General features: G+C 42.6%; 1 protein-coding gene across 1 annotated transcript in view; it reads right to left on the bottom strand.

The window, feature by feature from the left end:
* Positions 1 to 12,789: 12,789 nt before the first annotated feature.
* The window catches only part of cyfip2 (cytoplasmic FMR1 interacting protein 2), a 162,508-nt gene continuing 153,569 nt past the window's right edge, over positions 12,790 to 21,728 (bottom strand). The window contains exon 29 of the mRNA XM_060927697.1: positions 12,790 to 13,631. Within this exon, the coding sequence (XP_060783680.1) occupies positions 13,464 to 13,631 (168 nt within the window). The 3' untranslated portion in view covers positions 12,790 to 13,463. The remainder of the gene's footprint in view (positions 13,632 to 21,728) is intronic.

The raw sequence follows: 21,728 nt of genomic DNA, 5'->3' as shown, positions 1-21,728 counted from the left end.
AGGGTGGGTAGGAGGGTGGATTTGATGTGTGCCATGACCAGTCGTTCGAAGCACTTCATAATAATGGGTGTCAGTGCTACAGGACAGTAGTCGTTGAAGCAGGATGGTGATGGCTTCTTTGCCACGGGTATGATGGTGGAGGCTTTGAAGCAGGAGGGGACGATGGCTTGTTCCAGTGAGGTGTTAAAGATGTCAGTGAAGACATGCTTTAGTTTCTCAGCGCAGTCCTTCAGTACCCGACCAGGGATGTTGTCTGGGCCTGTTGCTTTGCGTGGGTTGATGTTGGTGAGTGCTCTCTTCACGCTAGTGACAGACAGACACAGTGTCTGGTCGTGAGGTGGGGGTGGTGTTTTCTGTGGATGGGTGTTGTTTTGTTCCTCGAAACGTGCGAAGAAGCTGTTCAGGTCGTTCAGCAGAGGTGTGTTGCTTTCGCAGCTTCGTGGTGTGGGCTTGTAGTCAGTGATAGCTTGGATGCCCTTCCATAGGCTCTGTGCATCTTTGCTGTCTCTGAAGTGGGAGGTTATTTTCTGTGTAGTCCTTTTTTGCTTTCCTAATGCCTCGTGACAGGTTGGCTCTTGCTATTTTCAGGCCCGCTTCATCCCTAGCTCTGAAGGCTTTATCTCTAGCCCTCAGCAGCCTATGGACATCCCCTGTCAGCCATGGCTTCTGGTTGGCCCGAGTGATGATGGTTTTTGTGTGCGTCACATCATCAATGCACTTGGTGATGTAGGAGGTCACGGTGTCTGTGTACTCTTCAATGTCTGTTTGGTTGTTGTAGGTGGCTGCTTAACTGAAAGTGTCCCAATCAGTTATTTCGAAGCAGTGCTGGAGAGCAGCTTGGGCACCGTCTGGCCATACTCTCACCTCTTTTGGAACCGGTTTGGGGAGTTTCGCCTTTTGTCTGTATGCGGGCAGTAGCAGGACAGTTTCATGGTCTGATAGTCCGATTTGGGGGAGGTGTGTTGCTCTGTAGGCTTCTTTATGGGAAGTGTATACCATGTCCAGTGTGTTTTTTCCCCTTGTTGGAAAATCCACGTGCTGGTGGTATTTTGGAAGGACAGTTTTTAGATCAGCATGATTGAAATCCCCGGCGAGAATGATGAAACCATCTGGGTGTGTTGTTTGCTGATGGCATGGTAGAGTTCGTTTAGTGCTGCATTTCTTTTGCTGTTGTTGTTGGTTGGTGGAATGTAAACTGCGACGAGCAGAATCACGGTAAACTCTCTCGGCAAGTAGAATGGACGGCACTTAATGATCATGAACTCAGCCAGTGGTGAACAGTGTCTATAAACTACCTTAGCGTCTCTGCACCATTCATCTCGGATGTAAACACACATGCCCCCACCACGACTTTTACCTCCTTCCGAGAGCGCTCTGTCCGCTCGGTAGCATGTTAGCTGCTCCAGTTGTATGGCTGAGTCAGGGATGTTGTCGTTTAGCCATGTTTCAGTGAAAATGAACACACAACAACTGCTTACTGTCCGGTTCGCTGATCTTAGAAGTCGAATGTGGTCCATTTTGTTGTCCAGTGATCTGACGTTTGCTAGCAGGATAGATGGTATGGCCGGCCGAGTAGGGTTAGCTGCTAGCCTATTCTGGATGCCTCTGCATTTCCCCCGCTTCCTAGTTCGCGAGCACCGCGGTCGATGCCGCTTTCCTGGGGTCGACGTGCTAGGCGAGTCTGCAGGTCTACGCAGGATTCCCAGCTCCTGTAGCGTCCATGTTTCAATGTCCAAAACATTGCATATCTTGCTGTTCCGAATTTGTAACAATTCCTGTCGGCTGTATTTGTGTTCCGACATACATTGACGAGAAAGACACTCCGAAAAACACATTTTACAAAGAAAACAAACAAAACACAGGAGAGAGAGGGGCCGCTGCGTCTGTGCCGCGCTACCACCGGTGTGTGCACCAGATAGACTCTCGGCCGCGCTCCAGACAGCGCACGTACCAAGCGGACTCTCACACGTGCGCTGTAAACAACTCGCGCCTGCACAGGATTAAGGCGCAATCAGCGCGCCTACTGTATATAAAAACTGTGAAAACACACTTACTTTGCGAAGTATTGAGTTGTGTTGCTGACACCAAGCCTTATTTCCTTGTTTGGTTTCCTGATCCCTGATTTCCTGTTTCTCGTCTTTGATTCTGCTGAGTCTACGATAGTCTGTTTGTGCCTCACTTGACGTATTGCCTGTTTCACCGTTTTATGATTTTGCCTGCCGTTCTGGATTGTTCACCTGTCTTCACTTGTATTAATAAACACACCTTCTGCATTTACATCCGTCTCCCAACCGTCTCTGACAGAATACTTCGCACTCCCTGACTAAGAGAATGCACATTCACCTGTTCATACGTCATGTTCAGGAACAAACTCATGTTAATGGCGCTGAAACAGCTACCGTTAAATGGTGCGGTTGGAGTCTTGTTCTTGGACTCGACTCAAAATTTTCTTTAATGACTTGAACACTGGGGACCCAAAACTGGACTCTTACTCGAGGTTTAGTGACTCAACTACAATACTGGTTTGTACTAATCTCTGCCCTACTTCAACAGAACATGTTACAACTTCTTCTCTGCTGTTATTTTTTTAACTGCTCATCAGCACTGCTTATTCATCATTACCTACTTTCCACAGAGTAAAACAGCCAGGATTCCTGTTTGTCCAAAGCCCAAAATTAAAGATACGCTGGACAAAATGAATTAAATATGTAATGGTAAAGTCAGGGTGGCACGGTGGCGTAGTGGTTAGCGCTGTCGCCTCACAACAAGAAGGTCCGGGTTCGAGCCCTGTGGCCGGTGAGGGCCTTTCTGTGTGGAGTTTGCATGTTGTCCGCGTGGGTTTCCCCCAAAGACATGCAGGTTAGGTTAACTGTTGACTCTAAATTGACCGCAGATGTGAATGGGTGTCTATGTGTTGGCTCTGTGATAAACCTGGCAACTTGTCCAGGGTATACCCCGCCTTTCGCCCGTAGTCAGCTGGGATAGGCTCCAGCTTGCCTGTGACCCTGTAGAACAGGATAAAGCGGCTACAGATAATGAGATAAGATTTCACAGAAATCAGAAAATGAAAAAAAGAAAGCAGTGATTTTTAAATTTACTTTGACTTGTATTTCATTGTAGACAGTATGAACCCAAAATATTCCATGTTTTGTCTGCTCAACTTTATTTCATTTGTTAATATACATCCATTCCTGTGTTTCAGGCCTGCAACACACTCCAAAACAAGTTAGGCTGGGGATAATTTAGGGCTAGTAATGAGGTAAAACAATTGATTATTGATGTGATTTGAAATGGGTGATATCAATAGGTGATTGTAATCATCATTTGGTACAAAATCAGTATCCAGGAAAAGCCTAGTCTTTGAGGAGCAACAAACGCATGAGAAAATGATTGAAATTTTGAAAAACAATGTTTGTCAAAGAGAGATACAAAGATATTTGGATATTTCTCTCTCTAGGGTGCATAATATCATTACACGATTCAAGGAATCTTGAGGAATGTTGGTGCATAAAGGCAAGGGCACAAGCCTAAGCTGAACACCCATGATCTCTGATCCCTTAGATGGTGCTATATCAAGAACCATCATTCATCTACAGCTGATATAACCACATGGGCTCAGGATTACTTTGGCAAAGCACAACAATATGGAATTACATCCACAAATGCCAGCTAAACCTTCACTGTGCAAAAAAGAAGCTTTATATTAACTGTGTCCAGAAGCGCCATCAACTTCTCTGGGCTTGGAGGCATCTAGGATGGACCATTACACGGTCGAAATGTATTTTGTGGTCAGAAATCCAATTTTGTAAGAAATGGACACCGTGTAATAGATCAAAGATGAAAAGAACCATCCAGACTGTTACAGTACCAGCAACAGATCCAAAAGCCAGGGTGTGTCATGGTCTGGGGTTGTGTCAGTGCCCTTGGTAAAGGTACCTTACACTTCTGTGATGGAGCATTTATGCAGAAAAGTCCATTGAGATTTTGGAGCAACATATGCTACCTTCAAGATGACATTGTTTCCAGAGATATTTCAACGAGACAATGGAAAACCACATTCTGCACACATTACAAAGGCATGGCTGTGGAAAAAGAGGGTGCCTGTCCCATCTGTCCCCAAGAGAGAACGTGCGGTGAATTTTGAAATGGGTTTGCACGTAGAATGGGACAAAATAACACCTGAAACGCTTCATCACTTGGTGTCTTCCATCCTTAAACATCTTTTAAGTGTTGTGAGAAGGCATGGCAACATTATAAAGTGGTAAATACTTTCCTGTCAACTTTTTTAAAATTGTGTTTCAAGATGTGCTGCTGTATTGTTTTGAGTGCAATACAGGTCAACGATTATTTACAAATCACTGGTTTGGGTTTTAATTAGAATTTCCACATACCGTCCCAACTTTTTCTGATTTGGGGTTGTAGATAAACATATCTTTACCTGATAGAGAGAGCCACATCTGTACCAGAAGAGAGCCATATTCGAAAATTTGATTTTAAATGTTTATATGGTGGTACAGTGGTGTAGTGGTTAGCGCTGTCACCTCACAGCAAGAAGGTTCTGGGGTCGAGCCCAGCAGCCAGCGAGGGCCTTTTTGTGTGGAGTTTGCATGTTCTCCCCGTGTCCGAGTGGGTTTCCTCCGGGTGCTCCGGTTTCCCCCACAGTCCAAAGACATGCAAGTTAGGCTAATTGGTGGCTCTAAATTGAGGGGAGGGGGAGGTGGGCCTGGTGCTGTACATCAGCCGCAAACTCTTGGTGTGAGACAGTAAGTGCCGCACCGTTGAAAAGGAGTGTCTGGCCATCAGGTGGGTGGTCCTCACCCTCCGGTACTACCTGCTGGGGTGCCCTTTCACCATCTGCTAGGACCATGCCTCACTCCAGTGGCTCTACTGCATAAAGGATGCCAACACATGGATCACCTGTTGGTATCTAGCTCGACAGCCCTTTATGTCTGAGGTGGTGCACAGGCCAGGGACACAGATGGTGGTGGTAGATTACCTTTCCCGCCAGGGGGAGTCAGCTGCAGGTCGGATGCCTCCCCAGCCTGAGTTGGGTGGTGGTGGTGGTATGTGGCAGCAGGGGTGAGGTCAAGTACCAGTTTGTGAATGGAGGGCAAGGCCAGGGAAGGTGAGTGGCAAAACATCACACCTGTGTCTAATTAATGGTGTGTGTGTGAGAGTCTCAAGCTGTGTCTGAAATCACTCTCATTCACTACTCTCTACTCTCTATCTAGAGGACTATATAGTGAGCTCATTGGTAAAATGAAAAAAAACAACAACACTTATTCACATCATTACTATCGCACAATTAAAGGAGAACTGAAGTCATTGTTAAACTTGCTTTATTTATTAATTAATGTGTTATTCAATTACGTTTTCGGTTTTAGTAACCTTACAGTATATCGTGACTCGTATCGGCAACTAATTGCAATTAAATATTATACTCATCGGCCTATTCGGTTTTTAGCCATGTTGAATTTAGTTCGTTTGGTCCACGGCAGGCATCGCTTATCCGCGCGATCTTCACGAGACTTGTGCGAGACTTCGAAACGCGAAGTGTCAGCCAGGTGTCAGTGCCGCCATTTTGAAAACTGTTTTCCAAACGAAATATTGCACAAAAACGAGTTTAAATGATGATTACTGCCTACTTTTTTCAGACTTTCCTGATTGCTATCAAAACAAACGAAACTTCCGGCTTGATTACGTCAGCATTCGAAAGAGGGCGCACGCGTCTTTTGACGACGTTGGCAGATGTTGGTCACTTTGAGTTCCGCTGTACGTTTTACTTCCGTCCTACGATGTCTCGCACAGGTCTCAGCGAATCTCGTTTACAGCCATTGCTTTGACATACGGACTGATATATTACAGAGCATATTTCAAACACTCATAACTTGCTACAGCAGCGACAAAATAGCTGTCAGAAATGCATTCCGATATTTAATAAAATGAGATAAATATAATTTTGATCATAAAAAATTTGCCTTCGGTTCCCCTTTCAAACATGCCAGATCAGTTGGCTGGTGGGTTTTCAAAATAATAAATCCATGCATTTATTTTTGTGATAAATACATATTATACTGAACGTATTTCCCACATTTAATAAATACAAAGTACTTTGTGTCTGCTGCATCTTTCTTTGTTTTTAAATCAAGCTGAATACTTTTTTCTTTGCCGCTGGCTTTTATTCGATCAAAGTTGGGTGGCACGTTGGTGTAGTGGTTAGCGCCGTCGCATCACAGCAAGAAGGTTCTGGGTTTGAGGCCGGCGGCAGGTGAGGGCCTTTCTGTGTGGAGTTTGCATGTTCTCCCCGTGTCTGCGTGGGTTTCCTCTGGGTGCTCCAGTTTCCCCCACAGTCCAAAGACAGGCAGTTAGGTTAACGTGGGGCGGAAGTTAGGTTAACGTGGGGCGGCCTTGGGCTGAGGTGCCCTTGAGCAAGGTACCGAACCCCTGACTGCTCCCCGGGCACTGTAGTGTAGCTGCCGACTGCTCTGGGTGTGTGTGTGCGTGTGTTCACTGCTTCAGACGGGTTAAATGCAGAGGATGAATCTCACTGTGCTTGAAGTGTGCATGTGACAAATAAAGGTTTCTTCTTAAGTTGAGGCTTTTGATTAATTCCTCGTTCTGCACTGGAACTTTTATTATTGTATTTTATTTGTCTTATTCTATTTTAGGAAGGGCGGCACGGTGGTGTAGTGGTTAGCGCTGTCGCTTCACAGCAAGAAGGTCCGGGTTCGAGCCCCGTGGCCGGCGAGGGTCTTTCTGTGTGGAGTTTGCATGTTGTCCACGTGGGTTTCCTCCGGGTGCTCCGGTTTCCCCCACAGTCCAGAGACATGCTGGTTAGGTTAACTGGTGACTCTAAATTGACCGTAGGTGTGAGTGTGAATGGTTGTCTGTGTCTATGTGTCAGCCCTGTGATGACCTGGCGACTTGTCCAGGGTGTACCCCGCCTTTCGCCCGTAGTCAGCTGGGATAGGCTCCAGCTTGCCTGCGACCCTGTAGAACAGGATAAAGCGGCTAGAGATAATGAGATGAGATTTTATTTTAGCTTTTTTCTACTCTCTTAGTATTTTTAATTGTACTTGAATATCCGTTTATAATGTGTTTCTTCCTCTGTCCATTCACCCCAACACACTTTTTTTTCTTTCAGTGCGACCGCAATGCACAATGGTATACAGTGGTGCTTGAAAGTTTGTGAACCCTTTAGAATGTTCTATATTTATGCATAAATATAACCTAAAACATCATCAGATTTTCACACAAGTCCTAAAAGTAGACAAAGAGAACCCAGTTAAACAAATGAGATGAAAATATTATACTTGGTCATTTATTTATTGAGGAAAATGACCCAATATTACATATCTGTGAGTGGCAAAAGTATGTGAACCTCTAGGATTAGCAGTTAATTTGAAGGTGAAATTAAAGTCAGGTGTTTTCAATCAATGGGATGACAGTCAGGTGTGAGTGGGCATCCTGTTTTATTTCAAGAACAGGGATCTATCAAAGTCTGATCTTCACAACACGTTTGTGGAAGTGTATCATGGCACAAACAAAGAAGATTTCTGAGGACCTCAGAAAAAGTGTTGTTGATGCTCATCAGGCTGGAAAAGGTTACAAAACCATCTCTAAAGAGTTTGGACTCCACCAATCCACAGTTAGACAGACTGTGTACAAATGGAGGAAATTCAAGATCATTGTTACTGTCCCCAGGAGTGGTCGACCAACAAAGATCACTCCAAGAGGAAGGCGTGTAATAGTCGGCGAGGTCACAAAGGACTACAGGGTAACTTCTAAGCAACTGAAGGCCTCTCTCACATTGGCTAATGTTAATGTTCATGAGTCCATCATCAGGAGAGCACTGAACAACAATGGTGTGCATGGCAGGGTTGCAAGGAGAAAGCCACTACTCTCCAAAAAGAACATTGCTGCTCGTCTGCAGTTTGCTGAAGATCACGTGGACAAGCCAGAAGGCTATTGGAAAAATGTTTTGTGGACGGATGAGCCAAAATAGAACTTTTTGGTTTAAATGAGAAGCGTTACAGTATGTTTGGAGAAAGGAAAACACTGCATTCCAGCATAACCACCTTATCCCATCTGTTAAACATGGTGGTGGTAGTATCACGGTTTGGGCCTGTTTTGCTGCATCTGGGCCAGGACGGCTTGCCATCATTGATGGAACAATGAATTCTGAATTATACCAGCGAATTCTAAAGGAAGATGTCAGGACATCTGTCCATGGACTGAATCTCAAGAGAAGGTGGGTCATGCAGCAAGACAACGACCCTAAGCACACAAGTCGTTCTACCAAAGAATGGTTAAAGAAGAATAAAGTTAATGTTTTGGAACGGCCAAGTCAAAGTCCTGACCTTAATCCAATGGAAATGTTGTGGAAGGACCTGAAGCGAGCAGTTCATGTGAGGAAACCCACCAACATCCCAGAGTTGAAGCTGTTCTGTACGGAGGAATGGGCAGGACTGATCAACAGTTACCGCAAACGTTTAGTGGCAATTATTGCTGCACAAGGGGGTCACACCAGATACTGAAAGCAAAGGTTCACATACTTTTGCCACTCACAGATATGTAATATTGGATCATTTTCCTCAATAAATAAATGACCAAGTATAATATTTTTGTCTCATTTGTTTAACTGGGTTCTCTTTATCTACTTTTAGGACTTGTGTGAAAATCTGATGATGTTTTAGGTCATATTTATGCAGAAATATAGAAAATTCTAAAGGGTTCACAAACTTTCAAGCACCACTGTATATTGCTTGGTTAGTGACCATCGGTTGTACACTACTTTTCACGATGCATTGTGGGATACTTTGAGTGCACTATATAAGGTGTAATAATTCTCACTATACGTTCGGACAGCACTACAAAATGGCGAACTCACTATATAGTCCAGTATATAGTAAGTAGTGAGTGATTTCAGACGCAGGGTCAGTGACAGCTGACGGCTAATAAAGAGGGAGGAAGCAGAGAGGAAGAGAGCTTTTGCGGAGCAGAATTGTGTGTATACGTATGAATGCTGCAAAGCTGAAAACTTAACAATAAAAAGTGCAGAAACCAGTAACCTGCTGGTCCCAGTGCTTCAATGTCCCACCACTTGTAAAGAAAGTGTTACAGACTGATGGATCATGATGTTCTTGTTGTGCTGCTTTAAAATCAATTACAAGTTATAACAGAGCTGAGAAGAATATTTAGGGGTTGTGTGTGTGTGTGTGTGTGTGTGTGTGTGTGTGTGTGTGTGTGTGTGTAAATTTCCTTCTTTGTTACAAATGCTGACATCACCAGTAAATCAAAGTCAAGCTTCCATTAGATATATATTTTTTTTAATTTCATGGAAATACAATGCAATTTTCAATCCATCTGCACAACTGTTTGTTGTACATTTTATGCTTTTCCTTTTTCTATTTTAAAACACTTGATCACTTGTACAACAATATGAACAAAAATTCGTCACAATAAGATCCAAGATGACAATAAGTTACACCCGTCATGCCAGCATTTAAAAGCAAAGCCCCAGAATTTCCATTTCATTTTTATCATGAAACAACTGAAGCCCTCCAACGCGGAAGGAAAACTGGTTTATGTGTATGTGAACAGAGACTTGTAAAAGGAACCCTTACTTTACTAAGTACTTTAAAAGAGAAAGGTATGTAAAAGATCCTGAACTCGGGAAAGAGACGAGCTCATGAGGATCCGCTCGAAACAGTAGCTCTAGGTCTTATAACTGCCCTTATGTACAGAAAATGGAAGTTTAAAGGTCATTTTCCCTTAACAACGTGCATCACGGCATATGATGGGAAACACCCCAATTCTGAAATATCGGATATTTCCTCTAAATTAAATCAAGAGGTATTTTAAAAGAAATCTTTCTCCCGCCATTGCAACACGACTTTGAAATTTAGATTACATGAGTTCACAATGCAAAACATTTCCACTGGATAAATACACATTTTGAATTAAAACATTATTAGCCCAGACGAGCAGTCCATCAACTGAGGTGTTAATAATTTCAGCCATTGGTGGGGGTTTGTTTTCTGTAGATTAAGCGAATACTCAGGACATATTATATTATAAAAAGAATGAACAAGTACCACACCAAATACTTCACTCGGTCTGACATTTAAGATGGAAAATAGAAGATATAATAAGCTTTAAAGGGATCCTCCAACGGATTTACACTGAAACTTATGTTAAGTAAAAGTATTCGTAGATTTCGACAGTCAGATGTTCGTTTTCGGAGACCAAATAGTGTTCTAGGAAAAATAATTTTTATTAAAATACCAGATGGGCTTCCCGCGGAAGTGACGTATGCGATGACGTGGCGTAGTAGAAGCTTGGAGCAACTCGGCTGTTTATATCCTCTGCTTACATCGTGGTTTTGTTAGTAGAGTTTGAACGAATCATCTAACGAGACGCTTTCATCTCCCGACAAAGAACACTGGATAATCTTGTCTCTGTCTGGATTTCAACACTGACTGGTTCATCTGTTTGCACAGCAATATCCCTCTTTCCGGTCAATTCACGTTCCTCGCACCTAAATGAAAGTGAAACTGAAACTACCAAGCTCCAGTTAGTTCAAAATACAGCAGCGAGAGTCCTTACTAGAACTCGAAAACATGACGCCTGTCTTATCCACACTGCATTGGCTCCCAATCAAATTTTGTATTGATTATAAAATACTACTATTGACCTTTAAAGCACTGAATGGTCTCGCGCCACAGTACCTGAGCGAACTTCTGGTCCTTTATGACCCGCCACGCCTACTTAGATCAAAAGGTGCAGGCTATCTGCTGATACCTCGTATAGTGAAGGCTACATCAGGGGGCAGAGCCTTTTCTTACAAAGCCCCACAGTTATGGAACAGCCTTCCAAGTAGTGTTCGGGAATCAGACACAGTCTCAGCGTTTAAGTCTAGGCTGAAAACATATTTGTTTAGTCAATAGTTTTATTAGGTAAAGGAGTAGATCTGGAGGGTCCTCAGACAGTGTTTTGGTAAACTGGGATGTATGGATGCTGTCAGTCCCCCACTCGCTCGCTCACTCGAGTTTGTTGACGGTGTAGTGGCTGGCTGCTTTATGTCCCGGGGTGCCCTCATGCCTGTGTTACTTTCTGGCTCTCCCCTTTTAGTTATGCTGTCGTAGTTAGTTTTGCCGGAGTCCCTGCTTGTACTCAGTGCAAAACGTATACTGTTCCTACTCATCAGGTAACACTGGGCATACCTAACAACAACCCCTCTCCCATCACTCTGTCTGTCCTTCTGAGTCACATGTCGATCCTGAGACTCAGATGCTGACCTCTTCTGCTCCTCGGACCTGCCTGATCCATCCTGATGCCCTACGTATGGCTGGAGTCTCATCGCATCGCTCCTGTGGAGGACGGCCCCGTATGGACAGTCGCATTTAGAAGATGCTCTGGACTCTTACAGTAATACATTTATGTCTGAGGACTTCAGTTGACTTGCTAACTTTAGGACTGCAGTTGTCATGAACAGTTTATAACTTCAATGAAACAGACTTCATGTTAAACTGTTATAATCACAATCTCTGTTATCACCCAAATGAGGATGGGTACCCTTATGAGTCTGGTTCCTCTTGAGGTTTCTATCGCATGTTGCCTGAGGGAGTTTTTCATTGCCACCGTCGCCACAGGCTTGCTCATTTGGGATACATTAGGGATCAAATTAGCTCATGTTTAAAGTCTTTAATTTTCTGCAAAGCTGCTTTGCGACAATGTCTATTGTTAAAAGCGCTATACGAATAAACTTGGGCTTGACTATGAAATAAAACTTTGAAAATTTCAAATGAGTAAGTTTCATGCAAAAACGTTCTGAGTAATTCTCTTATCTGGAGTGTAGTCGACCGTACCTGAAGCTCAATCGAATGCTCCGTCTCTTGATCCGTCAGTGATTGTTCTTTAACGTCAGCGTTTTCTTTGTTACCCGTATTTTCTTCCAGTATACGCCGAAGAGCCGACAACGCATCGGAATACCGATTACAATTCACCAGGTAAGACGCCAATAATATACCAGGGATGGATCCAGACCGATGCGTGTGTAGAAATATATGTGCACCACTTGGCATCGGTCATGAGGCGTTTGTTTAGCGATGTGGTAAAATGAGTGAAAGTATTTCTATAAATGTGTGTCTGTCAGATTCCTGGGCTGGATCCGTCCCTGTATAATATAAAGAATCATGGTAGAACAAAGTCGAAACTAACCTCCCGATGTTGTTGTACCTGTTGCCACTCAACACTGCATCGGTGGACTTTTGGAGCTGAACGATGGGCAAATATTGTTGGCACGGCATCGTTTTTTATCTCTCTTTTTATTCTGGAAGCCCCCATTCATCTTGCTTTTAATCCCGTCAATTCATCGAAACGGGATGATATAAAATGTTCGGGCACCGCAGGCAGATTGTTTTGAGGTCTTCCGATGGCATGGATCCATTTCATGCGAATAGTCGGATGATTCTGGCCAGGCAAATGGTGAAAAGAGATCTTCTCGTCCTTCTTTTTAGCATCATTTTGGCATTTATATGCTGCGCAATGAGGCATACGTATTTAAAAACCTAAATTTCGGTAAAACTAATAAAACCACGTTGTAAGCAGAGGATATAAAGAGCCGAGTTGCGACGAGCTTCTATTACGCCACGTCATCGCGTACATCACTTCCGCAGGAGACCCTTCTGGTATTTTAATAAAAATGAATTTTTCTAGAACACTATTTGGTCTCCGAAAACGAATGTTTGACTGTTGAAATCGACGAATACTTTTACTTAACGTACGTTTAAGAGTAAATCCGCTGGAGGATCATTTTAAAAGGAATTGAGAAAAGCAGAGTTAAGTGGGTCATGAAGGAAACGGTATGTGGTAACTTCTTTGAAATGTGTCAAATATAAGAAGGATAAATAAGCATTTAAACTAGATTAACGCTTTAGTGGACATGAACCGGATTATTATTATTATTATTTTGGTTACGACTGTACTGTATTTCTTTCGGGACATCCATTAAAAATTAAAATGTAAATTTAATTGAAAGAGATGGACAATGGCCATGCCAAGATGGTCTTTACCAAAGCCCATTTACTATCAGTATCGCCAAGTGGAATGATCTCAAGAATAAAAAATAAATAAATAAAATTAAAAAATCACAATAAAAATTTATATACGCGCTCTGGTTAATTTAATAATTCTATTTAAATGTGTTACTTTTCACTTTACCTTCATTTGCCTTGTGTATTCCAGGCAGGACCTGGTGTAATAGCTTACGAATCTGATTGGGATGTTCAGAATTGAGGCTCAGAGAACAGTGGATAAGGCCTTCAGTTCACGTGAGGATCGAATTTTTGGACAACTGTGGAGGTATGTGTGCCACTGTGAAAGCAGCGGCCGAGAAAATGCTTATGCTTGTAAACTCCGCCCACACCGGAGGGAGGCGTGTCGGTGGTAGGCTGAGGTTTTTAACATGTGGTGGCCAGGGACTGGTGTATAGGAGGCTGGAAACAGCGAACGTGCTCGACTGTAGAACTGTCCGTCTCAACAGCCTTCATGTACTTGTTGAGGATGGCGAAGATCTCATTGTTGAGGATCTGGTACTTTCGGATGCGGTCGGCCATTTTCTTCAAGGGCTGAAAATCAAAGCGACATATTAGATACTCTGTTGAAAAAGTGCAGCGTTTTTTTTCCCCGATCATCTTTTCTGTTTACTCTGGCTAAATTGTGATAGCTATGGATGACCCCCCCCAAAAAAAAACAAAAAACAAAACAAAAACAAAACATTTCTTTGCATTTGTTATGTCATCAACCAGTATGGGTTGTATTTTTATGAAAAAGCAAAACTAAAATGCCAGCACGTTACTAATCTGGCCTGAGTTTCCCAAAAGCATCGCAGCACAAAGATCATCTGCAAATGGGAGAGTGAGCAGCACAATGAAAGCTCTTCTTTTCTTGGCTGTATTACGACTCTCCGTGTCGTAAAGTCTAGGGGCGTGGCCATAAAATGGAGAATGTTTAGGGACATGATTATTTAAATAATGATGACTGGTTTCAACCGCCACATTTACCAACATCTGATCGTTCTTCTGCTGTGATCGGTGAGATCCGAACATTTCATGAATCACACGTGAACCGTGTCGTACAGGGATTTCTACACTCGGATGTGCGCTGTTACGTACGGCTTCACTGGGATTCTATCAGAGCTGTGTCGGGGGATTCAGAGGAACTGTTCACAGAAAATAATGCCGCTTTTCCACTACCAACGCGGCTGAGTAGGGCTGAGCCGTGCCGTGCTGAGTCGGGCTGAGCGGGGCTGTTGGAGTTGCATTTCGACTACAACCGCGCTGAACCGTGCTGGCTGGAAGTGGGTGGACACATTGGGTGGAGTTAGCGAAAGTGGGTGGACGTTACGTGATGTCGTTAAGCAGCGCAAACAGTGACATCAGTGAGCTTTTAAGCGGTAGTCTCACGACCCGAATAGTAAACAATAAACATGGAGGACATGGAGTCGTTAGTGTTGCTGGTCTTGGTGCTGTGGCTTGTTGTCACCGACAACGCCAACAGATACTGGCAAGAGCGTATAGATGAGGCGAGGCGCATAAGGCTTCATAATTCTCGTAATTCGTAATTCTCCTTCTTCCGGGTTTACAGATCCCAGCGTGCTCGCGGGGCGTGTGTGGGCATGTGAGGACACTCCTCCTCACCAATCAGTGCACAGGGGAGTGTCTGCTCACGCCCCCAGCCTCACTCGGCACGGTTTGGCTCGCTTCAGCCCCACTCCAAAACGGTGTGAGTTTTAGGGGCTAAGCAGGGCTGAAGCGAGCTGAGTCGTGCTGTTTTTTGGTAGTCGAAACGCGAGCCGTGTCGGGCTGAAGTGAGCTGAAGCGAGCTGAAGTGAGCTGAAAAAGGGTAGTGGAAAAGGGCCATAACTTGCCTTAAAAGCAGACGGCATTTCGATTTCATAAAATCGGTGAAATTTAGTTCCCTCTGAAATTTGGTCATTGTGATAAGTTTATTTCTGTAATATCTCGCAAAACACCAGGCCATTCTGTGGCTGGGAAGTGATTCAAAAGCAAATAATGTGCATGAAATCGCTCGCTTCGCACAGTCAAGCAGACAGAGGGAGTCCGTGTGCACATGCGCAGGTTTACCGTGACCGTGCACTGACAGTTCCATCATTCTGTCACTAAACGAACAGCTGATCACACCGAGGTGCTCGCTGACTGCTGATATTTATTAGTTCGGTCCTGTGTTTCCTTTCCTTTGCAACATAACGTCTTTTCTTCTCGCTTTCCGTTACTGTAGTCGGTCTTTCACGTTTCATTCACACGCTCACGTCGTCCATTTTTATGCCTCCGCCACCGTAAGGTGCAGGAGGCATTATGTTTTCGGGTTGTCTGTCTGTCCGTGCGTCCGTCCATCCCGAAACCTTGTGAACGTGATATCTCAAAGGCTAATGAAAGGAATTTCACCAAACTTTCACCATTTGTGCATTTGGGGACAAACATGAACTGGTTAGATTTTGAGATCAAAAGGTCTAAGGTCAAGGTCACTGTGAGGTCAAATGTCTGTCCGAAAACCTTGTGAACACAATATCTCCAAGGCTGATACAAGTAATTTCACCAGGTCAAGGTCACTGTGAGGTCAAATGTCCATCCCCAAATCATAACTTAATAAAGCGTGTAGTCTAACGGGCGGAGGAATCCCCATTGATGCCGTTGGCGTCGAGTTCTATCTAGTTCTCTCCTGTTTTAACTTTGTATCCCACAATGTCTTGTGCGAACAGGGAAAGCCCACCACGTCGTGTATGCCGTAGTATTTTGTATTGCGTCATGGTGAAGCAGGAAAAAATAGTGGATAATTTAGGGCCACGTGGTCTTAAATTCATTCATTGTTCTATTTAAAAAAAAACTAATAAAATTGGAAGTCTGTGATTCGAATTCAGTAGCTTTTGGTCCACTAAACGAAAATAACTGGGTGTTGGGGAGAATTCTTTTTATGACCTACACTTGAAAAATCTGAAAGGCAGTCCAGCTTTAAGAGGCTTTTGGGAAACCCATCCTGATTGTGCGTTAGCTGATTCCCCCCCCAGGTACTTGAGCATCTAGTACATTGCCCCTTGTTGCCCCAGTGCCATTTTGGAATTGTTACCTCCTCCAACTTTGCTGGAGGAGGTTATGTTTTCGCCTCTGGTTGGTTGTCTGTTCCCAACGTAACTCAAAAAGTAGTGAACGGAGTTTGATGTAATTTTGAGGAAAGGTGGGCCATGGGCCAAGGAACAATAAATTAGATTCTGATGCACATCCAGATACGTACAGTGGTGCTTGAAAGTTTGTGAATCCTTTAGAATTTTCTATATTTCTGCATAAATATGACCTAAAACATCATCAGATTTTCACACAAGTCCTAAAAGTAGATAAAGAGAACCCAGTTAAACAAATGAGACAAAAATATTATACTTGGTCATTTACTTATTGAGGAAAATGATCCAATATTACATATCTGTGAGTGGCAAAAGTATGTGAACCTTTGCTTTCAGTATCTGGTGTGACCCCCTTGTGCAGCAATAACTGCAACTAAACGTTTCCGGGTAACTGTTGATCAGTCCTGCACACCGGCTTGGAGGAATTTTAGCCCATTCCTCCATACAGAACAGCTTCAACTCTGGGATGTTGGTGGGTTTCCTCACATGAACTGCTCGCTTCAGGTCCTTCCACAACATTTCGATTGGATTAAGGTCAGGACTTTGACTTGGCCATTCCAAAACATTAACTTTATTCTACTTTAACCATTCTTTGGTAGAACGACTTGTGTGCTTAGGGTCGTTGTCTTGCTGCATAACCCACCTTCTCTTGAGATTCAGTTCATGGACAGATGTCCTGACATTTTCCTTTAGAGTTCACTGGTATAATTCAGAATTCATTGTTCCATCAATGATGGCAAGCCGTCCGGGCCCAGATGCAGCAAAACAGGCCCAAACCATGATACTACCACCACCATGTTTCACAGATGGGATAAGGTTCTTATGCTGGAATGCAGTGTTTTCCTTTCTCCAAACATAACACTTCTCATTTAAACCAAAAAGTTCTATTTTGGTCTCATCTGTCCACATTTTTCCAATAACCTTCTGGCTTGTCCACATGATCTTTAGCAAACTGCAGACACGCAGCAATGTTCTTTTTGGAGAGCAGTGGCTTTCTCCTTGCAACCCTGCCATGCACACCATTGTTGTTCAGTGTTCTCCTGATGATGGACTCATGAACATTAACATTAGCCAATGTGAGAGAGGCCTTCAGTTGCTTAGAAGTTACCCTGGGGTCCTTTGTGACCTCGCTGACTATTACACGCCTTGCTCTTGGAGTGATCTTTGTTGGTCAACCACTCCTGGGGAGGGTAACAATGGTCTTGAATTTCCTCCATTTGTACACAATCTTTCTGACTGTGGATTGGTGGAGTCCAAACTCTTTAGAGATGGTTTTGTAATCTTTTCGAGCCTGATGAGCATCAACAACACTTTTTCTGAGGCCCTCAGAAATCTCCTTTGTTCGTGCCATGGTACACTTCCACAAACATGTGTTGTGAAGATCAGACTTTGATAGATCCCTGTTCTTTAAATAAAACAGGGTGCCCACTCACACCTGATTGTCATCCCATTGATTGAAAACACCTGGCTCTAATTTCACCTTCAAATTAACTGCTAATCCTAGAGGTTCACATACTTTTGCCACTCACAGATATGTAATATCAGATCATTTTCCTCAATAAATAAATGACCAAGTATAATATTTTTGTCTCATTTGTTTAACTGGGTTCTCTTTATCTACTTTTAGGATTTGTGTAAAAATCCGATGATGTTTTAGGTCATATTTATGCAGAAATATAGAAAATTCTAAAGGGTTCACAAACTTTCAAGCACTATGTAAACACAGAAAACATCTGGATATTCTCATAAGTGGCTTGCCTTAGGTATGCACTCTCCTGAGTGGCCTTCTAGTTTTAAAGGTGTGACTGAGGCCCTTATCAAATCAAATAATTATTGCTGACGGTCAGTTTACATCATGTGACCTGTTGTTTCACTCCAGCTACAGCCTACATTTTTAGTTTGAACACGAAGTTTGAAAAAGGTGCTCCATACCGTTAGTTTGCAGTTTACTATGTAGCTTTCATAACTGAACTTTTAAATATGGCTTGTGCTTCGTTCGCACCACTTCAACTTAAAGTTTAATTTGGACATGCATTTTATTACGTGTATTGTATTTTTTTAATTATTCAACATATGAAACATTTATCCTTCCTTTTATAGTCAGTACGAAGGTGCTTCAGAAAGAACGACGTCAAAAAGAAAAGCAAAAGATCCTGTCCTCAAATAGCCAGTGACAAGTATGCAGAATAATCTAGAAATAATTATAACAATTACATTTATATGTCCCAGACGTTGAGCGTGATGTATATAGAGGCTATTACACGGCGGTGCAAAGACATGAAGTTTATCTTTGAGTGGTGAACGTACATATCACAAGTGAGTGACACTCGTGATATGTATTTTCAATACAAGAAGATAAGCTTCTGGTCTCTGCGCCACCGTGTCAGGTTCTTTCTATTATATTATATGGACACATCCATAAAAAAATACACAAGTTAATCAAAAGAATTTTAATTTGGAACCGGTTCGCCACTTTGACAACGCGCGTCTAGTCAGCGGAAAAACACCGGGAGTGACATCACTGAAGTGAAATATCAGGAATTATTCTACATACAAGACACTTTTTCAATGGAATAAAAACATGTATTCGATTCCCTTCTCGCAGGTTTCATTAATTTAGTTTGATAGTGTGCAATATTGTTCGCATATCGCTTACCCTATGTGTATTACATCACTCTACCTTATGGAGAACCTTATGAGCGTTCAATATGGTTTATGATATTGCATGGTTGTCAAGACAACATGATGTCACACATCGGAGCTCGTGCGAATATCCAATGACACACCTTTTCTGCTGCGCATGGACACAATCATTTCTTTGTCGGTCAGGAAAGAGAGAAGACGGGGTTAATCCAGTGCACCTGCTAGGATGAGCTATGCTATAATTAAGCACTAGATAAATAAACTGAAAACTGAAACTGAAGACGCACTGAACACCCGAAAGGCTACCAAAACTTCATTATATATTCTTCACGCATATTTACAAGAGAAAAACATACCGACGGACATCGATAAACTGGAAAAGAGACACATCGGAGATGTAAAACTTCCATACTAGCGAGTGACTGTTTGTAAACAAACATGGCCGTGAGGTTTGCATCGTTAAATACGTTAGATTTTGAGAGATTTTTGGCTGCCAGGTTGATGTTGATTTTAAAAGTAACTAAGTAAATTACAGAGGGAAATGAATACTTAAGTCTGAGTGAAAAATACTCTGGCAAGCGTGCGTGGAGGAAGAATGTGGAGACAGAAATCTTAGTTTCTCGGTCATTAGCCTGTGCTACTTGCTCTCGATAGCACTGGCTTGACTGTAGCGTTGGCCTTCGCTAACACTACTGCTGAATGCTACACCAGCTGGAAGGTTACTTCAGTGCCACGCTAACAACACCGAGTTGTGGGTAAGCTAGCGTTGGCCTTTGAGAATGCTGCTCTGAAGAGAGTGTGTAGGTATAATAATAGTAATAATAATAATATTGGCTGGCTTCTTTTTCATGGTCTATTAGATATATTCCATTCAGCTACTCGTCTTCGACTCGTTCAATATCACGCGAGCTGAATGGGATATATCTGATAGACCATGAAAAAAAAAGCCAGCCAATATTATTTGATTATGTTACTAAATGTCCCGGATGTACTGTAGTTTGTATGAAAAATACAAGTGACGCATCTCCCAGCAAAACACTTGTTTCTACAGTATATAATAAAACGCACTATGTGCTGGAAATACGAATACCCCGACCATACCGATGTTGCTTTCAAAATAATAATAATGGCGGGTGAACTGAGTGTAGAAGTGAGCTATGCATTTGTTAAAATTCTCTCCAAATGCAAGCAAAGTTGCCATGTGATCAGGAATACGTTCGAGGAGAAAGTGAAGAGAAGTTGGATGTGACCTGAGGCAGAAAGGCATGCGGACCTTTGACACTGTGCACAGAGACGTTTGAATTCGTGCTGGAGTTGAAAAGAAGAACGCCAAAAACGTCCCACCCTGTTGGCTGTCCTTTTACACGGACGTCGGTCCCGCCTCTGTTACCATCAATCAAACAACACAGTTCTGCATTTGGACATTTTGTACTGTACATAACGTGACGTGGAATAAAGGTGTAAAATTTCCGCCTTGAACTGACTGTGTAAAAGGGGCTTCTTTCGCTTTTGTGGTTAGAAATGATTGGGGTGGACAACCCACCTGTCCGCTGACTTACTCATCCCGATTAGTTTGTAACATGGAGTATGAATTAGCACCTTGAAAAACTATGCCGATACTTAGTTCTGATTGTTTTTGCAGATGGGTTTACAGGTAAAAATAAGTGTTAAAAATTGTCTACTTTTAGAAATATTAAAATAGAACTTTAATCACAGTTGAATAATTCAAATCAATGTCAACCAAAGGTCATCAAAGAAGCATTTGAGTAATCACTTTCCATTGTTTTCCCATAAAAATGTGTATAACATGACACATATATTTAACCATTAAGTAGTTTGAAAATACACAGGGTTCCCGCTGGCGCTCGTCACACTCATCATTGATGAACATAATCCATCAGTGAAGAAGAAAAAATTACTCGTAGACGTCACGGTGACGAATGTATGTTATTACCATGAGTCATTGTTTCTAAAAATCCCTCCATTTGCCGAAATCCAACCCCAATGAAGAGACGTTGGAAAGCCAGAGTGTAAACAATGAGCACGTGCTTGTGACTAATAAAAATCAACTACACACGTGTATAACAACCAAATGAGCGCCAAGCTTTTAACCAATCGTCATGCATCTTAATCGGCCTGGTGTTACTGACACTGCCAAACACATTGGGCAGTGTCAGTAATGCGGGGCTTGGTTAAAAAAAACAAAGCAAAAGTGAAAGTACTGTCAGCCGGCAAGCCACTGAATGGAGCTCTGTTCTGGGTGGCGTGGCGTGTTGAGTCCCCACGGCTAACGCTGTGGCGTTGTTCAGCCCCATCACCCAGGCTATAGCCCCCGGGTATTTTCACCCTCAAAAAAATACGAGATTAATAGAAAATCAACTGAGTTGGATGTCATCTGGGATTTTGAATGTTGTAATATAATAAAGTAGCGTAGAATTGGTGTCTTTGTGGTCCTAAAGGAGAGGTATGTGAGTGAGAAATGATATTTATGAAACATGATTAATTTTACTTGTGATTTAAGTCAGCTGACACATGCCTCAGTTTCCTGAGACATTATGGGTGTCAAATTAATAATAAGGAGACAGAAATTGAAGTGAAGTACAACCCCGATTCCAAAAAAGTTGGGACAAAGTACAAATTGTAAATAAAAACGGAATGCAATAATTTACAAATCTCAAAAGCTGATATTGTATTCACAATAGAACATAGACAACATATCAAATGTCGAAAGTGAGACATTTTGAAATTTCATGCCAAATATTGGCTCATTTGAAATTTCATGACAGCAACACATCTCAAAAAAGTTGGAACAGGGGCAATAAGAGGCTGGAAAAGTTAAAGGTACAAAAAAGGAACAGCTGGAGGACCAAATTGCAACTCATTA

Source organism: Neoarius graeffei, chromosome 8 (genome assembly GCF_027579695.1).
Source record: "Neoarius graeffei isolate fNeoGra1 chromosome 8, fNeoGra1.pri, whole genome shotgun sequence".
Classification (NCBI taxonomy): domain Eukaryota; kingdom Metazoa; phylum Chordata; class Actinopteri; order Siluriformes; family Ariidae; genus Neoarius; species Neoarius graeffei.
Note: the sequence above shows the minus strand (reverse complement) of the source record. Positions and strands in the feature narration are given on the sequence as shown.